The following is a 26,764-nucleotide window of genomic DNA, read 5'->3' on the forward strand; positions in this document are numbered from 1 at the left end:
TATATTGTAACCTTTTCCCCAATGCATTTTACCTAAACTTTCTTTTGAGATGTTAATCCCACCTGTATGATCAGACCCACCGACACCTGGGAAGCGACAGGATGTTTCAAATAAAAAAAAAATTCTGGCTTATGGGAGATGAGAGAAGCAGAAAAGGCAGTGAGAGAGGGGCAGCAGAAAGCTTAGTTGAAAAAGCACATGGAGGAAATGCACATGGCAGACAGGGCCATGAAATAAAAGCAAGCTGACTCTGTTGAAACTTTGCTTATTAATTATTTCTCCACCATTACCCTGCATCTTCAGAGCCTATCTTTTATGTAGCTTTATATATATATATATCACATTAACATATATATAAATATATAGTTCTTCAAACTATAGAAAAATAGCTTATAGTTCATTTATTGGAGGTTTGAGTTAAGGAGCATGAAAAAAATTAACTTTATGTCAATTAGAAATAATCAGCTAGAAAGTTGTGTATGTTCTGATATAAAATGCAATAGCAAAATATCACAATTACTCCGTCATTCAGCAATAACTCATTTTATACTGGTTTTGTAAGTAAAAACTTGTATTTTTGAAATGAGAAGATCTTATGTAACTTTTTTGATTAGTTCTATGGATGCTTTAAGTGATTATATTTTTAAAAAATTGACTCAACATGAGATGCATAGTTCCATAAATTCTGGTGTTGGTATTTAATCCCTAAAAGCATTATTCACTCATCTCCTGGAAGTGTTCTTTTTGTTTGTTTGTTTTTGTTTTTTGCATCTTTGGGGCCACACCCAGTGAAGCTCAGAGATTACTCCTGGCTATGCACTCAGAAATCGCTCCTGGCTTGGGAGACCATATGGGATGCTAGGGGTTCAAACTGCAGTTCGTCCTAGATCAGACATGTGCAAGGCAAATGCCTTAATGCTTTGCCACCTCTCTGGCCCCATGGAAGAGTATTCTTACTATTTTTAAGGAAGTTATCTTAATTTTTTCTTGTAGTAGTCTTGACTACTATAAGAAAAGACTGTGTGTGCATGCATGCGTGCACGTGTGTGTATGTACTATTTATAGGATATCTAGGTATGAGCAATTGGGAGATGAGAGAGGATTGGGAACTCTCCTGAAGATTTAAGGAATATTTCAACTTAAGTCCAAATCACTCTGCTACCATAACTTCCTCTTTTGGGGACATTTTTAGTATTTTTCTACTTAATCCATCAACATATTGGATGAAGCCCACCTACTCTGAAGAGGATGGGTGAATTTATATGCTTTATAAAGCATTATATGCTTATATGTTAAGACTCAAATTAAGGGGCTGGAGAGATAGCATGGAGGTAAGGCATTTGCCTTTCATGCAGAAGAACGGTGGTTCGAATCCTGGTATCCCATATGGTCCCTTGCCTGCCAGGGTGGATTTCTGAGCATAGAGCCAGGAGTAACCCCTGAGCGTTGCTGGGTGTGACCCAAAAACCAAAAAAAAAACAAAAAAAAGGCTCAGATTAATAGTATTTCTTCTATATTATTATATATTGGTCCAAGTTTACTCCTGAGCACAATTTTAAGGTCATTTCCAAAGGTTCTTAGAGAACCATGTGGTACTAGGATCTCCTATATGCAGACCACTCATCCAAACTTCTGATTTATCTCCCAGGTCCCATCGATCAAAATGTTAATATCATCTAAAAATATCACAAAAACAAATGGAACCATGTGGGTTTTTTTTCTGTTTTATTAAGATTTCCTTAATGATGCACAGAAATGAGGGGACTTGGGCTATTCCTCACAGTTCTTGGGCTTAGTAGTTCTAGGGAACCACCAGGGCAATAATGACAATGCTAGAGGAGCAAAAGTTACTAAGGAAGGAGTACTGGTATGGCAAGGTTTTTTGCTTCCTTTTTTTTGGTATAGGCACAGTAAGTGTTGGGAAAATAAAAAAGGGAATTCCATTGGCCTGAGAGATTCAGAGTTTCTCCACCCTTGAAGCATACTTCCATGGGAACAACTACTGGCTCTGTACATGCTCATTACAACACCCCAAGGTATTTTTATGGCACCAGGAAACTTTCAGTTGTGGATAATAAAATCAGGCTGCTGTATTTAGAAATCTTGGCATTTGCACAGGTCATAGGACAAAGTCTAGTATAGAGTCTTTGTTTATGGTTCTAGAAGTTCTGTTCCATAATTATTGTTTTAATTAGTCTTCTGTAATAAGTGGTCTTGTTTTTGCTCAGATCTTAGGCCAAAGCCTAGGATAGAGTCTTCATTATGGTTCCAGAAGTTCTGCTCAGTCTCAGTTATCAAAGTCAGGCACCTGGAATTAGAGATCTTGATTTTTGTGCAAGTCCTAGGCTAAAGCCCAAGGTAGGGTCTTTCATATTGGCTCCAAGATAAGTTTTACCCAGTCATGGTTATCAAAGTCATTTACTGCTGGGTGCTTTTTCTTATTTCGGTAGTTATGGCTTTTCTTTTTGTTATTGTTTTTACTGTTGTTTTTTTTTGTCTTCTTCCAGCAGAACCACACGACTTTAATCATCTTGTTCTGCTTCATGAACTTAGGGGGAAAATAAAAATGATTGGTACCAGGACCAAATAGCCATATAAACATTGAGTGAAAATAAAAATTATCAGACTTAAACACCAAACCCAAAGTCAACAACAACAGAATCGATACCCTATATGCAATAAGCTACTCACAGAGGGGAACGGTTACACTAGCACTGTGGAGCAAAGGAGGAAGATATGGGGCACGTGCTGGGAAAAGGAGGTAGAGGGAGAACAACCCTGGTGGTGGGAATGGCCCTGACTCATTGTCACTATGTACCTTATATATTACTGTGAAAGATTTTTTATTCACAATTTTTATGGTCACAATAAAAACTATTTAATAAAAGTTTCTGGGGATTTAATTCAGTGTCTCCAATATGAAAGGCCATAATCCATCCCTTAGAGTGCACTCCCCTGTTCCTAGAATACTGTTGGATCAAATATATGGATACAAAAACTTTGGCATTTTGACATACACACTTACCTATCACACTTTTAGAGTTTCATACATAAAACATTCCAACATTACAACCTCAAGCAGAGCTACCATTTACTTCCACCATGTCTCAGAGTTTGCCCTTCATCTCTCTCCATCTGCAGCCCACAACACCCACACCCCTCATGTCTGTCATGATAAGCTCCATTCTATAAAACAATTACAATATTATGTTTCTTTGGGCTATTTTAAGAAATGTTGTATTTAGTGAACTTCAACAGGACAGTAGAGAATGCTGGAAAGATACAGGATTAATGCTGTCTTGAGTCATGCATGCACAGATGTAACAACTAGCACAATCAAATATAAAATACTTTCACTATGGCCAATTTATAGTCAATTTCTGCCACATAAAAAATCCCTAGTCAGCTTTCTGCCACTATCTGTTTATTGTAGCCTAGTTAAAACTATTATATAAAAATAGAAACATGGCCAGGGAGATAGTTCAAGTGATAAGATCAATGCTTCAATATTTGGAAACGTAAGTTTGATACCTAACACTTCATGTCCTTCAGTTCCTTGATCTTTTGTTGGCATTTCCCTGGTAGTTACTGTGCACTGCTGGCCTAAGCATAGGAGGGATGGCCCCTCTACAACAATGGTACATACAGTCTATATAAGAGCATATTTATCTCTGGCTCTTTTGCTCAGCATAATGTTCTTCAGATTTTCCATGCCACAGTTTATTCCTTTTAATTGCTGAATATTATTCAATTGCATGGCTATATCTTTGTTTGCTTATACATTTAACTGATGATAATAATTTCTAGTTTTTATTGAATAATTTTTTTATTGAATAAAAATTACTATGACATTTTCACAGCTATTTATATATACATTATTTCTCAGGTAAATACACAAGGGTAAAATGACTAAAATGTATGACAGGTACATGGTTATTTTTTTTAAAGTTTATTAGATTTTTAAAGTGGTTTTACTGCTTTACATTATTACGTAATAGTCTGAGAGTATTTGATTCACATCCTTACCAACACTTACAGATTTTTGTTTAAATATATTTTCTTTTTAAATTATGTTTACTAAGAAGTTGCTGAACTAATACAGAAGGTAACTCCATACCTCTCAGCTAGATTTTTCTTATTTTATTAATCATATTTCTAGATTTTTCTATTGTGCGTAACTATTTCACAAGCCAGAGAGATGGTATAGGAAGTAATTTCAGGTGTTACTCTTACACACAGGACCAAAATTAACTAAGCACCATTAGGTATGACCCAAAACCCATAACTATTTGTGAAATTTGAGACTTTATTTGTACTTATTGTTTTTCAATTAATGTACTTTTTATGTTCTGGGATCAAACTCAAATTGCTGCATTATTGAGTTATCAAATGTTCTTGGTCACTCTGGTCTGAGAAAAATATTATTTTTATGTATTTTTTCCTGAGCTTGTCAGTTTTGAAGCATATTGGTCAAGTATTTTTTTTTGGGGGGGGGCACATCCAGCAGTGCTCAGGGCTTATATATAGCTGTAAACACGGATAACTCCTGGTTGTGTATGCGGGACCATATGGCATGCCAGAAAAAGAACCTGGGTCAGCTAAGTGTAAGGCCTTATCTAGTCTACTCTCTGGTCCCTTGGTTAGGTATTTTGTAGGATATCCCTGAATATGGATCTGACCAAAGATTTCTTTTACTTTTTTACATAAGGGATATAACTTTGGGGGAAGAATACAACTGAGGCAAAGTATCCTCATAACATCATATTAGAGGGTACATTATTTATTAACTTGGTCCCTTGGTTAAGATGGAGTTGAATTGGTTTGTCCTCTGAAAAATTATTATTCTCCTATTTTCCATCATCTATTCTTTGTAAAGGTCCCTAGTTCAATGCATACTCAATAGAAGCTTCTGTAAATTAAGCTTCCTGAGGACAAAATATTCACAGATTTAAAAGCATTCTCTAAGGAATAATTGCCACATTTACCCGTGCTTTTTATTTATAGTACAATCAATTTATATTTATTTTTAATTTTTACTTTGGGCTATAATCTATTAATGCAGGTCAAATCACTTCCACATATGGCCTCTGGGCTTTTCTCCTAAATAGTACTCAATGTCTTGTTTTTTGAGCTATTTCTTCAACTATAAAACTAGGAAATTCCCCAGGGTCATTTTCTATTATCTTTACATAAGCCTTAGAATATATACATATACATATAGTTTTGTTTTGTTTTGTTTTGTTTTATTTTTTGGGTCTCACCCAGCTGCGCTTGGGTGTGACTCCTGGCTACATGTTCGAAGATGCTCCTGGCAGGATCAGGGGACCATATGGGATGCTGGGATTTGTACCACTGACCTTCTGTATGCAAGGCAAATGCTTTACCTCCATGCTATCTCTCCAGCCTCGTCCATGATATTTTTTGTTTGGCACGCAGTTTTATTTATAATATTTGATGCAATATTTTAAAAATAAGATCTAATATTAACTTCTTTTTTTCCTTTTTTTTCTTCTTTATTTGAACATCTTGATTACATAAATGATTGTGATTAGGTTTCAGTCATGTTAAGAACATGACCGTTCACCAATGCAACATTCCCACCACCAATGTCCCAAATCTCCCTCCATCCCACCCCACCCCCACCTGTACTCCAGACAAGCTTTCCAGTTCCCTCATTCATTCACATATTATGGTAGTTCTCTGTGTAGTTATTTCTATAGCTGTACTCATCACCCTTTTTGGTGAGCTTCATGGAGTGAGCTGGTGTTCCAGCCCTCCTCTCGTTATCTTTGAGGATTGTTACAAAAATGACTTTTATTTTTCTTAAAACCCATAGATGAGTGAAACTATTCTGCGTCTCTCTCTCTCCCTCTGACTTATTTCCTCAGCATGATAGACTCCATGTATATCCATGTATAGGAAAATTTCATGACTTCATCTCTCCTGACGGCTGCATAATATTCCATTGTGTATATGTACCACAGTTTCTTTAGCCATTCGTCTGTTGAAGGGCATCTTGGTTGTTTCCAGAGCCTGGCTACTGTGAATAGTGCTGCAATAAATATAGGTGTGAGGAAGGGGTTTTTGTATTGTATTCTTGTGTTCTTAGGGTATATCCCTAGGAGTGAAATAGCTGGGTCAAATGGGAGCTCATTTTCCAGATTTTGAAGGAATCTCCATATCACTTTCCACAGAGGCTGTACTAGATGGCATTCCCACCAGCAGTGGATAAGAGTTCCTTTCTCTCCACATCCCCGCCAGCACTGATTTTTCTCATTCTTTGTGATGTGCACCAATCTCTGTGGTGTGATGTGGTACCTCATCCTTGTTTTGATTTGCATCTCCCTGATGATTAGTGATGAGGAGCATTTTTTTCATGTGCCTTTTGGCCATTTGTATTTCTTTTTTATCAAAGTGACTGTTCATTTCTTCTCCCTAATTTTTTGATGGGATTAGATGTTTTTTTCTTGTAAAGTTCTGTCAGTGCCCTGTATATTTTGGATATCAGCCCCTTACCTGAAGGGTGTTGGGTGAATAGTTTCTCCCACTCAGTGGGTGACTCTTGTATCCTGGGCACTATTTCTTTTGAGGTGCAGAAGCTTCTCAGCTTAATGTATTCCCATCTGTTTATCTCTGCTTCCACTTGTTTGGAAAGTGCAGTTTCCTTCTTGAAGATGCCTTTAGTCTCAATGTCATGGAATGTTTTACCAACATGTTGTTCTATATACAATATGGTATCCTGTCTGATATCAAGGTCTTTAATCCATTTGGATTTTACCTTCGTACATGACGGTAAATGGGGTCTATGTTCGCTTTTTTGCAAGTGACTAACTAGTTCTGCCAGCACCATTTGTTGAAGAGTTTTTCCCTGCTCCACTTAGGATTTCTTGCTCCTTTATCAAAAATTAGGTAATTGTATGTCTGGGGAACATTCTCTGAGAACTCAAGCCTATTCCACTGATCTGAGGGTCTGTCTTTATTCCAATTCCATGCTGTTTTGTTAACTATTGCTTTGTAGTACAGTTTAAAGTTGGGAAAAGTAATGCCTCCCATTTTTCTTTTCCCTAGGAGTGCTTTAGCTATTCGAGGGTGTTTATTGTTCCAGATGAACTTCATAAGTGTTTGATCTACTTCTTTGAAGAATGTCAAGGGTATTTTTAAGGGGATCGCATTAAATCTGTATAATGCTTTGGGGAGTATTGCCATTTTAATTTTGTTAATCCTGCCAATCCATTAGCACGGTATGTGTTTCTATTTCCGTGTGTCCTCTCTTATTTCTTGGAGCAGGGCTTTATAGTTTTCTTTGTATAGGTCCTTCACGTCTTTGGTCAAGTTGACTCCAAGATATTTGAGTTTGTGTGGCACTATTGTGAATGGGATTGCCTTTCTGACTTGCATCTCTTCCCTATCATTATTGGTGTATAGAGAGGCCATTGATTTCTGTAGGTTGATTTTGTAGCCTGCCACCTTGCTATATGAATCTATTGCTTCTAGAAGCTTTTTGGTAAAGTCTATAGGGTTTTCTAAGTAGAGTATCATGTCATCTGCAAACAATGAGAGCTTGACTTCTTCCTTTCCTATCTGGATTCCCTTGATATCTTTTTCTTGCCTGATCGCTATAGCAAGAACTTCCAGTACTATGTTGAAGAGGAGTGGTGAGCGTGGACAGCCTTGTCTTGTACCAGAATCTAGAGGAAAGGCTTTTGTATTTTCTCCATTGAGGATAATATTTGCCATTGGCTTGTGGTATATGGCTTCAACTAGATTGAGAAATGTTCCTTCCATTCCCATCTTGCTGAGAGTTTTGATCAAGAATGGGTGTTGGACCTTATTAAATGCTTTCTCTGCATCTATTGATATGATCATGTGATTTTTATTTTTCTTGTTGTTGATGGTCTGCATGATGTTGATAGATTTACAGATGTTACAAAAATCCTTGCATTCCTGGGATGAAACCTACTTGGTAGTAGTGTATGATGTTCTTGATGATGCATTGGATCCTATTTGCCAGGATTTTGTTGAAGATCTTTGCATCTGTGTTCATCAGGGATATTGGTCTGTAATTTTCTTTTTTTGGCAGCATCTCTGTCTGGTTTTGGTATCAAGGTGATGTTGGCTTCATAAAATCTGTTTGTGAGTTTTCCCATTTTTTAAATTTCATGGAAGAGCCTGGCTAGGATTGGTAGTAGCTCCTCATGAAAGATTTGAAAAAATTAATTAGGAAAACCATCTGGGCCTGGGCTTTTCTTTTTGGGCTGATGTTTGATTACAGTTTCAATTTCCTCAGTAGTGATGGGGTGTTTAGATATGTTACATCCTCCTTACTTAAATGTGGAATGTTATAAGTGTCCAAGAATTTTTCCATTTCTTCTAAGTTCTCATGTTTAGTAGCATAAGGTTTCTCAAAGTAGTCTGTGATTACCCTTTGGATCTCTGCAATCTCTGTCGTGATCTCCCCCTTTTCATTTCTAATACAGGTTATCAGATTTCTCTCTCTCACTTTCTTTCTGAGTTTTGCCAATGGTCTATCAATCTTGTTTAGTTTTTCAAAGAACCAGCTTCTGCTTTCGTTAATCCTTCGGATTGTTTTTTGGTTTTCAACTTCATTGAGTTCTGCTTTCAGCTTTGTTATTTCCTTCTGTCTCCCTATTTTTGGTTCCTTTTCTTGGTCATTTTCTAATTTTTTTTAGCTGCGTCATTAAGTTATTCAGGTATGCTCCTTCTTCCTTCCTGATGTGTGCTTGTAGAGCTATAAATTTTCCTCTCAGGACCGCTTTTGCTGTGTCCCATAGATTCTGGCAGTTTGTTTCTTCATTATCATTTGTTTCCAGGAAAGTTTTGATTTCCTTTTTGATTTCATCTCGGACCCACTGGTTGTTCAGTAGCAGGGTGTTTAATTTCCAATTGTTAAAGTTTTTCTTCTGTGTGGCTTTGTAGTTCACATCTAATTTCAGAGCCTTGTGGTCAGCAAAAGTAGCCTGCAAGAATTCTATCCTCTTGATTTTATGGAGGTATGTTTTATGTGTCAGCATGCAGTCTATTCTGGAGAATGACTCATGTACATTGGAAAAGAATGTGTATCCAGGTTTTTTGGGATGGAGTGACCTGTATATATCTACTAGTTCTCTTTCTTCCATAACTCTTTTCACGGCTAGTATGTTTTTGTTGGGTTTTAATCTGGTTGACCTATCAAGTGTTGATAGGCCGTGCTGAGGTCTCCCACAATGATTGTGTTATTATTGATTTCTTCTTTCAGATTTGTCAGTAATTGTATTAGATAATTTGCTGGTATCTCATTGGGTGCATATATGTTTAATAGTCTAATTTCTTCCTGTTGCACATATCCCTTGATTAGTACATAGTGTCCATCTTTGTCCCTTACCACTTTTCTGAGTATAAAGTTGGTGTGATCAGATATTAATATGGCCACCCCAGCTTTTTTGAGGGTGTTGTTTGCTTGGATGATTTTCCTCCAGCCTTTGATTTTGAGTCTATGTTTGTTCTGACTACTCAGATGTGTTTCTTTTAGGCAGCAGAAGGCTGGATTCAGCTTTTTGACTCATTTTGCCACTCTGTGTCTTTTAATTGGTGAATTTAGTCCATTGACATTGAGGGAGATGATTGTCATAGGATTTAATGTCATCTTTGTAGATAAGTTTGCTGTGTTTGTTGGTCTCTCTTGTCTTAGAGTAGACCTGTCAGTTTTTCCTTTAAGGCTAGTTTATCATCTTTGAGGTTTCTGAGCTGTTGTTTATCCATGAAGCTGTGTATTCTTCCTTCAAACCTGAATGTGTGTCAGGCTGGGTGCAGCATTCTCGGTGAGGCATTCATTTCGTTCAGTCCTGTCACAATATCCCACCACTGTCTTCTGGCCTTGAGAGTTTCTTGTGACATGTCTGGTGTAAGTCTTAGGGATCCCCCCTTGAATGTAATTTCCCTTTTTGATTTTGCTGCTTTCAGTATTCTATCTCTATCTGTGGGATTTGTCATTGTAATGAGGATATGTCTTGGGGTGTTTTTCTTTGGGTCTCTTTTAGCTGGTACTCTTTGGGCATGCAGGATTTGATTGCATATAGTCTTTAACTCTGGGAGTATCTCTTTTATGATATCTTTGACAGTTGATTCTTCCTGGAGATCTCCTTCCTGGGTTTCTGGGACTCCAATGATTCTTATGTTGTTTCTGTTGAGTTTATCAAAGACTTCTATTTTCATCTGTTCTCATGCCTTGAGTACTTTTTCCATTGCCTGTTCGTTTGTCTTAAGTTTCTTTTCCAATTTCTTCTGTTGTGTTGAGTTTTTCTGCATCACATCTTCTAGTACTCCGATTCTCTCCTTAGCTGCTGATACCCTGTTGGCGAGGCTATCCATTGAGGTTTTCAGTTGAGCAATTGTGTTTTTCAGATGTGTTATTTCAGTTTGGAGTTTTCTGATTTCTGTCTTTGTGTTCACTTCAGATTGATCTATGCTTTTCTGGAGTTCTATGAACATATTCCATATTTTTATTCTAAACTCCTATCTGAAAGGTTAATCAGGTGTTTGGAATTTATTAGGTCATCCGAGCTTTCATCTTCATTCTCTGTGGATGGTGTTTGCCTGCGAGGTTTCCCCATTGTCACGCTTGTAGTGTGTTTTTTCCTGCGTGTTGTGGTGGGGTTCATTGGTTAGAAAGAGTGCAAGGCCGAGAAGCGAAGGGGCCAAGCTCTTCTGATGCCTCTAGTTGACAGTCCTCAGAGAGAACAAAGGCACAGCAGGGCGAAGCCTCCACAGGCCAGAGACCTCAGCTTATTGGACAGTGACCCCCGCAGCCAGAATATACTTACTAGGCAGCTTCAAAATGCAGTTTTTTGGGGGTGCACTCCCTAGGCCTCTGAGGAGACCTTCGGGGAATCAGAAGCACAGGAAGACAGGCGTAGAAGTCATCCTTGATTTTGTTTAACAAAAATTATTTTATTTGTCACGTCATGCAGCTAAATGTCTCCATTACAGGGGAAGCTAGCCCACCAGACGTGTCTATTGGCTTTCCTGGTGCAGTGAGCTGACATTTTCCACCAAGAAATTTTTAGTCAGCAGGCCCGTTGGTGGACTTAATCATAACCTCTATCAGGGGTCCTCAAACTTTTTAAACAGGGGACCAGTTCACTGTCCCTCAGACCATTGGAGGGTCTGACTACAGTAAAAACAAAACTTATGAACGAATTCTTATGCACACTGCATATATATTATTTTGCAATGAAGAAACAAAACAAATACAAATACAATATGTGGCCCGCGGGCCATAGTTTGAGGACCACTGCGTGGATCACTGGCTATATTTCTGTTATATATGACATGGTGTTGAGATTAACTATCTCTTTTCCTAACATTTGGCTTTGTCTCCCTTGCAAAACTACAGGCCAAAATTTGGCCTCAGTCAATGTGCACTCAGGGAAATTTTCAGTACCAAAAGCTTCTAAAGTTCCCCGCTGGCTAAGAATATTTGCAAATCAAAGAGGAGTCCAGCCATCTACCTTCAACCTGTTTTTCTGCTCTCAGCTTCTAGGTGGTAAGCAAACAGTTCCTGTCTTTCTTTCATTTTACTATTCCGGCAGTCTGCAAAACTGTAGCAAAACCAGTTTTCTCTTTTTTTGATATAAGAAGCTTCTTGCTAAAACAGAACACCCCCTTCTCATGTTTCAACTTACCTTGCTAGCTTGGGACTCTTTTCACCTGTATCAGCTAGTTTTTTGATATGTATATTCTAGGGCCTGGTACCATTGTGTTATTCCTCCTAAAGATTCTCCACCTTTTGTTATCTCGGAAATAGCTTGCATACCAGAGTTGTGCTTATATGTCATCAGCCTGGAAAGTAAAATTGTCTCACCTCTATCGCAGACGCGGGTCCCCATACAATGTATTTTGTGTGATCTCATTATTTCATATTTCGCCGCCCATGCAACCCACTCTCCCTAAAGTGGATTTCTTGAAATCCCATGATGGCTGTAGGACAAAAGCCACCTCCAGCATTTAGTGAAACATAATTTATTTACTACATTATAGAATTTTAATGCTGAATTTTTTTGCGAGGCATCCCAAATGGTGCCCAGGGGTCCTTCCAGAAATTCTCAGCCAAACAGTTCAGTTTAATGTGAGGTCCGAGGGATGTGCTGCCCACGCCTGCGGGGTACCTTGTCCTCTCCAGTGATACTTTGGAGAAAATATGGTGCTAGGCTCAAACCACAACCAGCTGTATATAAAGCATGATCCTTAAACCCTGTTCACTCTATCTTAAGCCCCTAGCATTGACTTTTTGTCTGTTTTGGGGCCAAACTCAGAGAAGGTTGGGGATACACCTAAATCTGCACCTAAAAATTACTCCTGATAATACTATATGGGGACCATCCTATATGGAGACCATATAGGATGCCAACGGTCAAAACTGGGTCAGCTGTATGTAATGTCCTATTTGCTGTACTATCTCTCTGGCCCCTCATGCTGCCTTTTGAAAAAAATCTTTGCTTATTAGCATACAGAATTTACCAAGTAGAAACTTTTGAGTTGATCATCTGTGGATCATTTTCTACAGAGGACTTGTGGCTCACATTCAAGTTCTATAGATCCTATGCTAATTGATGCAGAGTAAGTGATTTCCTCATTTCTGTAAGCCCAAGGTATCACTTTTTCCCATTCAACATCTTTGGCCCTTTCATATTCCTCAAGGAAGTCTGTCTATATTATTCTAATCGCTGGATTATGCCATCTTCTTATTGTCCCTGACCTTTTTAATACTTTTTACCTGACACTAACTCCACTGTAACTGACTGATGCATTTGCAATTCTCTGTCATCTGTTGGTCTCTAATGAGCTCTGTAGTCAATTCAATTAGGTTAAGTCAAGAATCAGTAATGCCTTAGTTGTGATAAGTTGCTTAGTATCTCTGCTTCATTTACCTCAGTTTGCTTATGTTTAATATAAGATAGGGGATGGAGCAATAGTATGGTGAATAGGGCACTTGCCTTGCACGTGACTGACCCAGGATTGATCCTTGGTATCCCATAAGGCACCCTGAGCCTGCTAAGAGTGATCTATGAGTATAGACACAGCACGTAAGGCACTTTCCTTGCACATGACTGGCCTGGGTTCAGTCTCCAATAAGGTCTACACTCTGATCCTGCTAGGAATGATCACTGAGCACAGAGCAAGGAATAACTCTTGAGTATTGCCAGATATGCTACAAAAAGAATAATAATAATAATAATAATAATAATAACAATAATAGTATTTCATTCCTATTTTTTCTGTTGCTGAGTCTCTAAAATGAACTGGTACTAAATTTTAAAAAATACTCATTTGATTAAAATTTGTGAAATGCAAATGTATATTTCCTGAATTTTTAGAATAAAATTTGCCTTAATCTTTATTTTAATTTATATAGTTATATTTAATTGCTTAATTTTGGGATATTTTATACATCTTTAAAAATGTGTAGTTCTACTTTGCCTTTGTTATTATCAAAGGGCATTATGACTTTATATAATAAAATTAAAAATTTTCATGTCTTTAGCATTTTTTGAATAAAAAGTGGGGATATCTCCTCATCTCAGAACCTCTTTTTATACCACCACTCTTCCAGGTAATAATAACTTCTTGCCAACCATCTCTGGTATTTTGGGGAACAAGAAGCAGATTCCTCTCCAGTTGGGTCCGGACAGCCTTCTCAATAGAACCTGACCTCTACCATCTGAGCAGGTCCATATACCCATCTGAACCACCTGAAAACTTATTTTTGACACCTCACACTGCTTATACTTATATCTCCTGCCAGTGAGTAAGCTTATCAGTAAAGGCAATGAGTAATATTTAGATTCTAACATTCTCAGAGACCCCAATTGGAGAATTACAAAGATTTACTCTCAGCATAGCAAGATCAAAGCCCACACAATGGAGAAGATATAAAAAAGACCACCAAGTTTAATGTGTGAACAAAATAACATAAGTATCTTCCAGTACCAACCAGCTTTATAAATTTTCAGAGGATGACTTTAGTGATAACATATTGGCATCAAAGCAAGCATGAATGGGAGCAGAGATGAGAAAACCACAATCAGAAATGCCAGAAAATATGCATATATAGAGTATGTAGGTGACATTAAACAAAATTCAATAGAAGGTCTTAGCAACACAATAATATCACCAGAGGAAAAGGAATGAGCTCCATGTAAGATATAGGAAATCCTAGAAATCAGAAGATGGAGAAATAGTGCAAAAGTAAATGATCAGCACACTACAGAATTATGGAATGAATTCAAAAGGAAAACTATGAGAATCATTATTGTCCCCAAAGTCCTGAAAATAGTCTCAGTTGCCAAAAAATGCAAATGATCCAAGACCCTAGTAATACATGAACATCATTATGTATCCAGAGTCATATAAAAAGAATTCAAATAAAATTTAAATTTAAATTAACTGAAAATTTGGGGGAAATTAATAAGTTCAGATAACATATTGTAGTAAGTTTTTACATGCTGATATTAGTCCATAAAGACAAGACAAGAGGCTTCATGTGTACAGACCAATGCAACAGCACATATATTATAAAGAGCAAAAAAAAATTGTATCACCAAAGGAAATTAGTAAAGCTACAGTAAGATTCCAAAGAAATGATGAATTCTAAATTTACTGAAAAATAATTTTAAAGAAATTTAAGAAACTCAACAAAATTTAAGAAAACATATAGGAGCTAATGAAATAAGGAAGACAATACAAAAACAAAATGAGAAGCTTAAGAAACAGGAGCTAAAATGTACCAAATAGATTGTGGAGCTAAAGAATATAATGACAGAACTGAAATATCTATATAAAGATTTATGAGAGTATACTTAGAATGTTGATTTAAGAATTAATTGGGGGCCAAAGTGACAGCACATCAGTAGGGCCTTTGCCTTGCATGTGGCCAACCTGGGACAGATTCAGTTCCATCCCTGGCATCTCATAAGGTCCACTGAGAAGAAAAATAAATTAAGAAAAAATTTTGTTAATTATGGGACACCATGAATTTATAAATAATTTGAAACAGAAGTTCTAGAAGAAAAAGAGACAAGAAAATAAACTAATTTAAAAAGATAATAGCTGAAAACTTTAAAAATTGTGAAAAATATGTAGCAATACACATATTGAAATACAAAAGGACTCCACAAAAATGAACTCAGAAATTATTCTTTTTTGGGGGGGGCACACCCGTTTCATGCTCAGGGTTATCCTGGCTATGCACTCAGATATTGCTCCTGCCTTGGGGGGACCATATGGGATGCAGGGGATCGAACCTCAGTCCATCTTAGGCTAGTGCTTGCAAGGCTTATCTCTAGTGCCACTGCTCCGGCCCCAGAAATTATTCTGAGACACATTATAATCATATTGTTGAAAGTAAAATTCAAAGAGAGAATGATAAAGTTAAAAAGAGGTATTAAGTTGATTTCACAGTAATATTTTATTTTTTTTTTACAATCCAAGCTAATGAATTATTTTATTATGCATAATAAAAGTGGTGTTTTAAAAAAACACATTTCCAGGCCCAGACATCTATAAGAGTTTGTGAGGAAAAGATCCCACTGGAGTATAATAAGCAATACTCAATTGAATGAAACCACAAATCCACGCCCAACTCCCTATAGTAAATACTAACATTCATCACAGGCTTGAAATTCCTGTAGCTTCAGAAAATGTATTTTTGAAAAATATTACAGACATGCTTATAATGTATCAGAAGATGGAAATTTTTTTGACTAAAACCATACATCATACATACTCCCAACTTCTTTTCACTAACAACCAATTAAGAATCACAGCATTCAAAGAAAGTAATTGTAAAATAGTATATGAGTCACTTGGTTAGTGATTTTCTACTCAAGTAAATAGGAAAATTTTCATTTTAATGTCACATTGAATTTCATTTCAGTATTTTTTAATTCAAGAAAAAAAATAAACCGAGACATGGTCATGAGTTCAGGATTATATATATTACAATTTGCCTTGTTATAATACATTTGTGGCTTTATGATAAAAATAACTCAGGGACATATGGAATCCAAGCTAATTTGCGCAACTGTCACAAGAGAAAAAAAAAGCATTAATGCATTTCTGAAATAAGTATTTCATTTAATTTCAGAACCAAAAATAGCATTAGACCTTGGTCTTGTTTAAAAAAAAAAGTTTAGTTAAACACTAAGCTAGCTAAATAACCTTCCTGAAAGGCTTAAACATAATTAATATAAAATGCTTTCCCTCTAATCTCAATCCTACATGAATAAAAGAGGTGTGTGTGTGGGGGAAAGGTAGACAATTTCTTTAGCAGCATATATGGCTAAATCCATCAACCACCTAGAAGTACAATGTCCATTATCAAGTCCATGAAAAAAAAAAGCCGAGCAAGTATCAAAAGTTGCCCACTTCATAAACCAAAAGAAGTAATTTTAGGGTTACAGTAAGTAAAATGTTTTGGAAATACTTCAAAACTTTAAACATTAAACTAGAGAAATCATCTTTTCATTGTAAGAAAAGCATAAAAGAAAGTAAAATATATTTAAAGTAAAATTATTTCAATTTTCTCAACAAAAAAAATGAGAAATAAAAGGTTGATTAGCTAAGCTTTGTGCTCTAACCAAACTAATTACAGTGATTTTTTAAAATGGCAACAGCCCATCTGACTGGGTAGCTTGACAGTTCTGAATACTTTTGCAATGATTTTTTTTTAAACGCAAAAACAATAAAATGATCTGGTCATGCAATGTTCCTCTTATGCATTCTGCATCTCTTTGCCAATCTTGTAGCTAAGAATCTTGTTCCAATCAATCTTGGTGCGTGTTACTGGCAACTGTCGACGTAAGGCTTTGAACGTAGTGTCCGACATGGTCTGGTAATTCTCACTGATGGCAGTCTGATATTCATTTTCTGCAGCTTCTACAATCTTTATAAATTCTTTCGCTGTTTGCACTTCATTAGACACTGTTAGAGAATCTTGTATATCTTTATGACTCACTAGTTGAACATTACCATCTTCATAATAATGAACCTGAATTTTCAAGATGCCAACCACTTGAGTGGTTGAAGGAGTGATTGTAAACTTCCACTCTGACCTCCAGCGACCATTCCAAAAGTTTTTTGCTTGGAATTGATGGCTTTCTATGCATGCAATAAAGGTTTGCTGTCCATCTATTTTTTTACCATATACAGTGCAAACTCCATTTGGATAATGTTCTTTTACATAGGCTCGAAGGGCGGTTTCTACTGAAGTTCTCCAGGACTAAATTGCATTTTCCGCTTCATATGGTTTTGGATCAGTTGCTTCCTTTCGTAAGTGATCAAATTTGAAACAGACTCTGTTTTTGGGGTCCAGAAACTTTCCATTTCCTAAGTCACCGTGTTCTGTTATCAACACCTGATCTTCATAACCATCGATTTTTACTGGCGTAAACTGGTCCAAGTTATACTGTGCAAAAGCATGGGCTGCTCCTTCCCTGAGAAGATTATCATTATTAAGAAGTAACCGAACATCATTAAACACCTCATTGAATTCTCCAGGAGGAGCATGAATGATGAATTTTGCTGCTATACGGACCTTCTCCTCGTCGGACAACTGCTCCTCCAGATCCGCCATCTTCCTTCCACAGTAATATTTTAGGTACATAGCGGCATTAAACCCAGGGCATTCCTACCAACAGTGTTGTCATCCCTCCAACCCTGTTTTCAGCATGCATCCTATATTCCCCGTGTTTGCCCCCTGGGCTGCTAGTATAAGTGGTCCCCTCTGTGTCTAGCTGGTTGTAGATTGGGTATCAATTCTATTGTACTTGGGTTTGGGTTTGGTGTTTACGCCTGATAACTTTTTTATTTATATTCAATTTGTATACAAATATTTGGTCTTGGTAGCATCCATTTTTCCCCTCAATTTATGAGGCAGAACAAGATGATTCAAGTTATGTGGTTCTTTTTGAAGAAAAAGAAAAAAAGAATAAAACAAACAAACAAAAAACCGGGAAGGGTCCATCTAGAGGGTTACAAATATCAATTTAAAAGAAGAAAGGAAAAAAAGGAAGAAAAACATCACAAAAAGACAAAAAATTCAAAAAAGAACAGCCAAACAAGAAAACAATAAACCAAAACCAAAACTACAGTGACAAAAACACAAAAATCAAAAAGCACCACCACAATGCAGACAACAACCAAACAATAATCACAAGCCCAAAATAAAAAGAAAAAAATGTGCTTCCTTTTTCCCCTCTTTTGCATAGGATGAGCACAATGAGCAAGACCACCAAGTACAGAAGACAGATTAAAACGACATTGAAGGAATCGAACTTCTAAAAGCAAAAAAAAAAAAAAAAAAAGACTGCATCATAAGCTCCATTCCTTGACCTGTGCAGATATCAAGATCTCTACATACAGAGGTTTGATATTATTACCCATGACGGAGCAGAAGTCTTCCACACACCACAAAAGCACCAAGGGGAGAGTAAAGGAAATTGCAAGAAAACTAGTTATCCCATGACAGTATGCTTCAAGGGTGGAGAAACACCATGTCTCTTAGGCCAAGGGAATTCCCTTTCTGATGTCTATGCAGGGGGGAAAATAAAAAGGAACAAAATAATACCTTTTATTTATTTATCTATTTTTTGACTTCTTTGTGTTGGTGTAGATATTGAAGTTGTTGTCTCCATTTTTTTCTCTTTCCTTTTTGTGCTATTATGTGGTGCTTGTCTATATTTCTCTAGTGCTCACTGGCTATTTTATTTGATTTTCTTTTGTATTGTTGTGGTATCTCAATTCCTTTTCCCCCTCCCTCCCCTCAAACTGAGGTGGAGAGCCTCTAGAAGGATTCCGCCCATTTACGACTTTTTTGAGTTTTCCTCCATTTTATTGCTTTTCCTTTCTTCAACCAAAACCACATAACTTGAACTATCTAGTTCTACCTCTCAAATAGAGGGGGAAATAATGGAGGGTACCAAGACCAAACAGTTGTATGATCACTAAGTAGTAAGTTAGACACAGAGGGACCACGCATTCTAGTGGCTAGAGGGGTGAGGATAGGGGATATGGGATGCAAGATGGGAATGGGGGTGGAGGGAAGACAGGTTTGGGGATGAGAATTCCCCTAATTCAATGTTAATATCTACCTAAAAATTACTGTGAAAGATATGATAAAATAAAAATTATATATTAAAAAAACAAAACAAATATATATATATTAAAGGAAGAATGGGTATTTTAATTACTTTCTTTAAACACCATGGTTACAAGGTTGTTCATAATACAGTTGGGTTTTCTTTCACAGTTACAAATTTGTTTACAATTGAGTTTCAGCCATAAAATACACAACACTTCACCAGTGCACATCTTTTACCACCATTGTCTTTAGTTTCCCTCTTGCCTGCTCCCCTGTCACTTAAACTCCTGCCTTAGGAACAGACATTTTTCTCTTTCTCTCTCCCTTTTAAATACTGTGGTTTGCAATATTGTTGCTGAGTGGGTAGGATGCATATAACTATATTTCCTTTTAGCACCCAGTTTTTAGTCAGACTGATCATTTCCAATTATCATTATCATGGTGGCTCCTTTTCTACCCTAACTACACTCCCCCAGAAAGTGTATTTTTCTGGGTACATAAATCACTGAATAAGCCATTCCAGATTCTGAGAATTGTGGTTCCATCTTTATAGAAAATAGCCTGACAGAGGACATCAAGAATTCTTTTGTTGCAGGTTGTAGAGACACTCCTATTTTATACAACTAAACCTCGAAATAAAGATTTTTATTTTAGTTTAGTTTAGTTTTGGTGGTGATCTGTGCTTACTATGTGCTCAGGGATTACTCCTGGTAGGGCTAGGGGAACCATATTAGGTGCCAGGGATGGAATTCAGGTCAGCCATGTAAAACAAGTTCCTTGCCCATTGTACTGTCCAACCCATAACACCATAATCCAGACATGGAACCGACACAGGTCCCAGCAACAGCACCAGGAACCAAACTCCTCTGGGGGAAACTCTGAATGCCATCCCAGCACCACTTACAACAGTTTTAACATGACATCCTGACATGAGGAAACAGCAACAACTTGAGCTAAAAGAGGGCTGCCCCATTTCAGCACCTAATGGTATGATGCAACCAGGAGACATGTCATCCTTTACCCTAAGCAAAAACCAAAATTGCTATCTACAGAAGACTGATTTTGACAAATATGGTCTGGGACCAACGAGGAAGTTCCTAGCCTAGGTCTTGGCCTAGGATTTGTACAAAAACTAGAATCTCTAATTCCAGAGGTATAATTTTGACAAATATGACTGAGCAGAACCTCTTAAACTATGCTGAAAGACTATACCCTAGGCTCTTTCCTAGGTTCTGAACAATAACCAAGACCACTAATTATAGAAGACTGATTACAACAACAGTTATGGATCAGAACTCCTAGAACCATAAAGAAAAACTATCTCCTAGCCTTCACCCTATGACCTACACAAATAACAAGATATCAAGCTACAGAGGTGGGATGTCATCACCCACATCTGAGTGGAAAGTTTCCTAGCACCATAAAAAGACCTTGGGGTTTGTAAATGAGTGAGCATGGAGCCTGTAGTTGTTCCCATGGCAGTATGCTTCAAGGGTGGTGAAACCCTGTATTTAACGGGCCAAGGGAATTCCCACTGTAATTTCCCAAGTATTTATTGTGTCTATGCAAAAAAAAGAGGAAGAAGAAACATAACCCCCCCCCTTTTTTAAGAAGTTGGTGATCTGCGTTTTTTCAGTAGCTGATGGTTTTGGCTTTTGGTTTATTCTTTGTTTATTCCTTTGGTAATTTTGTTGATACTCTCTTTTTTGTTTTGCTTTGTTTTGCTTTACCACCTTTTTCTTCTTTTTCCCCTTCCTTCTTCTAAATGTATATTTATAAAACCTATATGGACTCCTCCTTGTGTTTCTCTTTTTGTTTGCCCTTTTGTTTTTTCCCTTGATGGTACCAAGACCAGACATTCGAATCTTCATTTGGTGGAAATAAAAACTGATCAGACATAAATACCAAATCCAAAGTCAACAACAACAGAATTGATGATACCCAATCTACAACAAGCTGTACAAGAGGGGGAACATTTGCACTAGCATTACAGGGGGTAGAGGTGGGAGATGTGGGATGCATGTTGGGAACACGATGGAGGGAGGGCAACACTGGTGGTGGGAATGCCCCTTACTCATTGTCACTATGTGCTTCAACTATTACTGTGAAAGATTTGTAATTCACTTTGATCACACTAAAATTAAAAAAAAGAAATATGAAGGACATTCAAATAAATCAAAGGAAGCATAAACGAACTAAAGGCCTTACCAGCAGAGTAATAGCTGCTAAGGACATGATCAGTGAGCTGGAAGATGGAGCTATACAAAATTCCATACAATAGAAGAGGTTAGTAAAGAGTATTAAAGTAACAGATCATATGACTAACTTTGACAACCACAACTGAGCAGAACGTTTCCTGGCTCCATAAAAAGACACGGAGTTTTAACAATAATCATGCCACAGCCTGCAGAAGTTCCCAAGACAGTATGATTCAAGGGTGGAGAAATCCTGTATCTCTTAGGCCAATTTCTCCAATACTTACTATGCCTATGCAAAAAGATACTACCAAATAAAACCCTACAACACCAGTCCCCCTTCCTTTTTTATTTAAATTTTTTCCTAGTTTTGTTTTATTCTGTTTCATTTACTTTTTTCTTTTTCTATTTTTGTCCTTCTTTTAAAATTATATTTACAGTTTCTAGATAGTAGTTCCTCTCTGATCTTTTTCATTTGTTTCTTTTTTTATTATCAACAGAAACATAGAACTTGAATCATCTTATTCTACTGCAAAAATTGAGAAATTGATACATGGGGCAAGCAGTCTCACAAACATTGAGTGAAAAGAGAAAATGACCAGACCTAAATACCCAATCCAAAGTCAACAACAATCTAATCAAAAGACCCAAACTGCAACAAGATACACACAAAAGGGACCTGTTACACTAGCTGTGCAGGGATCGAAGAGTAGAGGTATGGGATTCATGCTAGGAACAGGGGTGCTGGGTAGTCAACACGGGTAGTGGGAATTGCCCCAATTCACTGGCACTTTGTACCTTAAATATAACTGTAAAAGACTTATTCACATTGGCCTCAATAAAAACTATTAAAAAACAGAAAGGAAGAAAAGGCCTACATAAATAACTTAATGGCACAGCTAAAAAATAGAAAATGACCAACAAAATGAGCAGAAAGTAAGTACATACAAGGAAATAATAAAATGTAGAGCAGAAAGTAATGAACTGGACACCCAAAACAATACAAAATATCAATAAAAAATATCAATACAAAATATCAATAAAAGCAAGATCTGGTTCTTTGAGAAAAATAAATAATATTGATAAATCATAGTCAAGAAACCTAACCAGCAGAATCAGACTTAAAAAGGGGAAGTCATTACAAAAACTATAGAAATTCAAAGGGTAATCAGAAGCTATTTCGACAATTTCTATGCCACAAAAGAAGGTAGAAGTAATGCTAAATTTTTGGACTCCTATGACCTTCCATGTTTGAACCAAGATGATCTGGAAAACCTAAACAAACCTCTCATTGTTGAAGAGATTGAAAGGGTAATTAAAAGGCTCCCCCCAAACAAAAACCCATGTCTAAATAAATTCAGTAGTAAATTCTTTCCAATCTTTAAAAGGGATCTTCTGCCAATACTCTTCAAGCTCTTCCAAAAAACTAAAGAAACAAAAAAAAAAAAACTCAAATAGTTTCTATGAAGACAAAATCACCCTGGTACCAAAAAAAAAAAAGAAAGAAACCAGAAAAAAGAAAAAGACACCCCCCAAAAAAGAGAATTATAGGCTCATATCCTTGATAAATTCAGATGCAAATATCCTCGACAAAATACTAGCAAACAGAATTTAACAAGTCATCAAGAAATTTATGACTTAGCAGGATTTATTCCAGTAATGTAAGCATGGTTGAACATAGCCAAGTCAATCAATATAATACACCATATTAATAAAAGAAAAAACACAAAGATATGATCATATCAAAAGACATACAGAAAGTACTTGATAAGATCCAACACCCATTCATGATAAAAACTTGCAATAAGATGGAAACTGAGAAAACTTTCCTCAATATTGTAAAAGCCATTTTTTACAATCCATTGCAAACATTATACTCAATGGTGGAAAACTAAAATATTTTCCACTAAGATCTGGCACAAGGCAAGTTAGCCTCTTCTCATAACTTCTATTTAATAGAGTACTGGATGTACTTGCCGTGGCAATTAGGCAAGATAAAGACATCAAGTGCAACCACATAAGAAAGTGAGAACTGAAGTTCTCATTGTTTTTTTTTTCTTAAAAGGATTTTTTATTTACACAATCATGCATATAGCCAACCAAAGTTTAATCTCTGACATCTCATTTAGTCCCCTGAGCCCCTCAGGAGTGATTTCTGAGTGTAGAGCCAGAAGTAATCTCTAACAGGGTGTGGCCAAAAAAATGGAATGCAAAATCCTAACGTTAATATGCAAAAATCTGTGGTTTTTTGATATATAAACAATGGAAGAGAAGAAACTGATATTAAAAACAATGTCATTCAAAATTTTGCCTCAAAAAATCAACACCTTGTAATATTGTAGTTAACTAAAGTGGTGAAAGGGGGTGGTATTGGTGGTGGGAATTCACCAGTTGCCCTGGTGGAGGGGAATATACTATTTATTACTGAAACCCAAGTACAAACATGCTTGTAATTATGGTGCTTAAATAAAAATTTGTATTAAAAATAAAATTGATGTTGCTAAAAATTTAAAAAAATAAAAAGAGAAATAATGTTTCAAGAAATAAGAATACAAATGAAATAGGGAAATCTACCCTGTTCTGGATTAGTATAATTCATATCATTAAAATTTAAATACTTCCTAAAGCACTGTCTAGAATTAACAAAATTCCTATAAAAATTTCAGTGATTTTAAAAAAAAATGTGGACCAGATGTTCCTGAAATTTATATGCAAAAATAAACATCCAAATAGCTAAAGCAATCCTTGGTAAAATAAAAATGAGAGGAATAACTTTCCCCAACTTTATTCTTTACTGTAAAATAATAATCATTAAAACACCATGGTATTTGAATAAAGATGGACCCTTAAATCAATGGAATAGACTTGAGTATTTGAATATGGACCTACAGGTTTAAAAAAATTCATTGTGTGTGTGTGTGTGTGTGTGTGTGTGTGTAATAGACAAAAATAGAGGAGGACTGGAGGGTCCAGCTCCCGACATGAAGCTCACCACAGAGATTGTTGGGTGCAGTCACAGAAATAATTACACTGAGAACTATCATAACAAAATGTGACTGAATGAGGGAAGTAGAAAGCCTGTCTAGAGTACAGGCCAGTGTGGGGTGGGGAGGAGGGACACTTGGAATATTGGTGATGGGAATTTTGCACTGGTGAAGAGATTTTCAAAAGAAAAAAAATATTTTTGATAAAGAAGCAATAAACAGAGTGAAACAACAAAAAACTCTTCAGCAAGTGGTGCTGTGAGATCTGATCAACTACATACAAAAAAATGAGCTCATGCCAAAGCATTGGTGCAGCAGCAGGGTGTTTGCTTTGCATGTGGCTGACTTAGGACAGATAGCATTTCGATCCCCTGGCGTCCCATATGGTCCCCCAAGCCAGGAGCTATTTCCGAACACAGAGCCATGAGTAACCCTTGTGCATTCTGTGTTTTTGGTGTGGCCCCAAACAAAAAACAAAACAAAACAAAAAGAATTCAGACTTCTCCTTAACACCATTCACAAAGGTTAAAAAAAAAAGATTAAAGACTTTGATATCAATCAGACCTAAAACTATAAAGTACATAAAGGAAAATGTAGGCAAAACACTTCATGACATTGAAAGATTACATTGTTTTCAATAAAATGAAATTTAAGAGAATACTATTTATCATAGATTATTTAAATGAAACACTATAATTAATTATAATAAGACTTCACCATAGGTCTGGATTTCACTTTTCTTTTTTTTTTTTTTACATTTTTGGGTCACACCTGGCAGCGCTCAGGGATTACTCCTGGCAGGCTCGGGGGACCATATGAGATGCCAGGATTTGAACCAATGACCTTCTGCATGAAAGGCAAACCCTTACCTCCATGCTATCTTTCCGGCCCCTGGATTTTACTTTTATAAAAATATTTTACTAAGTGAATCACATATTCTTAAAAGATGATGATATATAGACATTTTTATTTGGTTGGATTGTTCTTTGTTGATTGCCAGAATGAAGAAAGTATTAGCCATTCAAGACAAGATTTGCATGTGCCTATACGAATGAGCAGGCTGATGTCTGGGGGGAACTAACATCTATGAAGAATATGCATATATACCTTTGCTTGCCACTCTTCCATCTCAGGTGAGGCTTTTTCTGGATGACATCATTGAAGTAATATGGAATAGAAGGCATAGAGCCCCTCCTATGCAAGGAGGTCCTAACAGCCTCTATACTTGTCCTGTGCCATATAAATAAGCTCACCTCATGGTGCCTAACTTTCTGCTTGCTGCGTTTCCTGGTGAGGCTTCTCTCTGTCAGAAACCATTAGGCATTATCTGTAATGTGAGGCAGGGCTCCTTCTTGCCTGCTAAATTGCAGCAGCTGACGCACTAAACTTGCACCATATAAATGGGGCCACACACAATAACTCCTGAAACATATTGCCATATAAGTGGCCATGAATCAGATCTACTCAATAAACTGCATGTTGTTCACAGGCATTCTTCCTGTTATTTGGTAAAGAAAATAAAGAGGGTAACCACATCTTAATTCCTAAGCATTGTCCAAAAGGTTTTACTGCAAAGAGTCAATCTTAACACAGCAAGAACACTTAAAATATACAGAGGGAAACACTACACTCAATGCGTGAAAACAATATCACTTAAAATAAAAACAATAACAGTAAATCCTCATACAATATCTTTAGTGACACCTTAAAGAGGCTATTCAATGAGCTTAAAGAAACAATGATATGGGTAGTTATCAAAACTAAAGAAAGCTTAAGAACCAAAATAAAAAATAAAAACTTATATGAACAGAAATGACAGAAATGAAGAACACATGGTAGATTATAGAAAAAGTACTTTCACATGACTCCAAAACTTCACCTTTGCTATTTTTCTTATCTTCTGAGAGTTTATTTCTTAAATATTTATTTTTTAATATTTTTTATTAAGGCACCATGTTTCAAAAAGTTATTCATAGCTGGGCATTTACTCCTAAAACAAAATACTCATTCAAAATGACATAAGCACACAGTTACCCACTGCAACATTTAGCACAATAGCTAGGCTATGAAATCAAGCTAGGTGTCCGACGACAGATAATTGTATAGTGAATGTATGGTGTGGTGTATATACATAATGGAATATTCTGCAATCACAAAGAAGAAAACAATCTTCTGAAATTTGGGCCTCCAAATCACAAATGTTTCTTTCATACTATAGTAGTCAAGTAAGTGACAAATTTTTTCAGATTTAAAAGGAGAAAGTACAAAACTATCTTTCCCTCACCAGGGCAGAAACAAAAATATAAGACAATATTTAATTTATCTAGACAATGCAAAATACCTGGGTTAGAAAGTAACCTGGTATAACCAAACAGTGTATTAGCTAGACAAGAATGAGCAGGTACAAATAATGAGATATTAATTATAATCACTCTCTTACTAAATTATTT

General features: G+C 36.5%; 2 protein-coding genes across 2 annotated transcripts in view; both read right to left on the reverse strand.

The window, feature by feature from the left end:
* MAOB (monoamine oxidase B) overlaps positions 1-26,764 on the reverse strand; it is a 147,142-nt gene that overhangs the window by 58,821 nt on the left and 61,557 nt on the right. The gene's annotated exons all lie outside the window — the stretch shown is intronic.
* Positions 15,885-17,631, reverse strand: LOC125999255 (F-actin-capping protein subunit alpha-2-like). Its single transcript, XM_049767331.1, is given in 1 exon segment — positions 15,885-17,631. A coding segment is annotated over 1 exon segment (861 nt). The 5' UTR covers positions 17,630-17,631; the 3' UTR covers positions 15,885-16,768.

This window comes from Suncus etruscus, chromosome X, assembly GCF_024139225.1.
Source record: "Suncus etruscus isolate mSunEtr1 chromosome X, mSunEtr1.pri.cur, whole genome shotgun sequence".
NCBI classification, from domain to species: Eukaryota; Metazoa; Chordata; class Mammalia; order Eulipotyphla; family Soricidae; genus Suncus; species Suncus etruscus.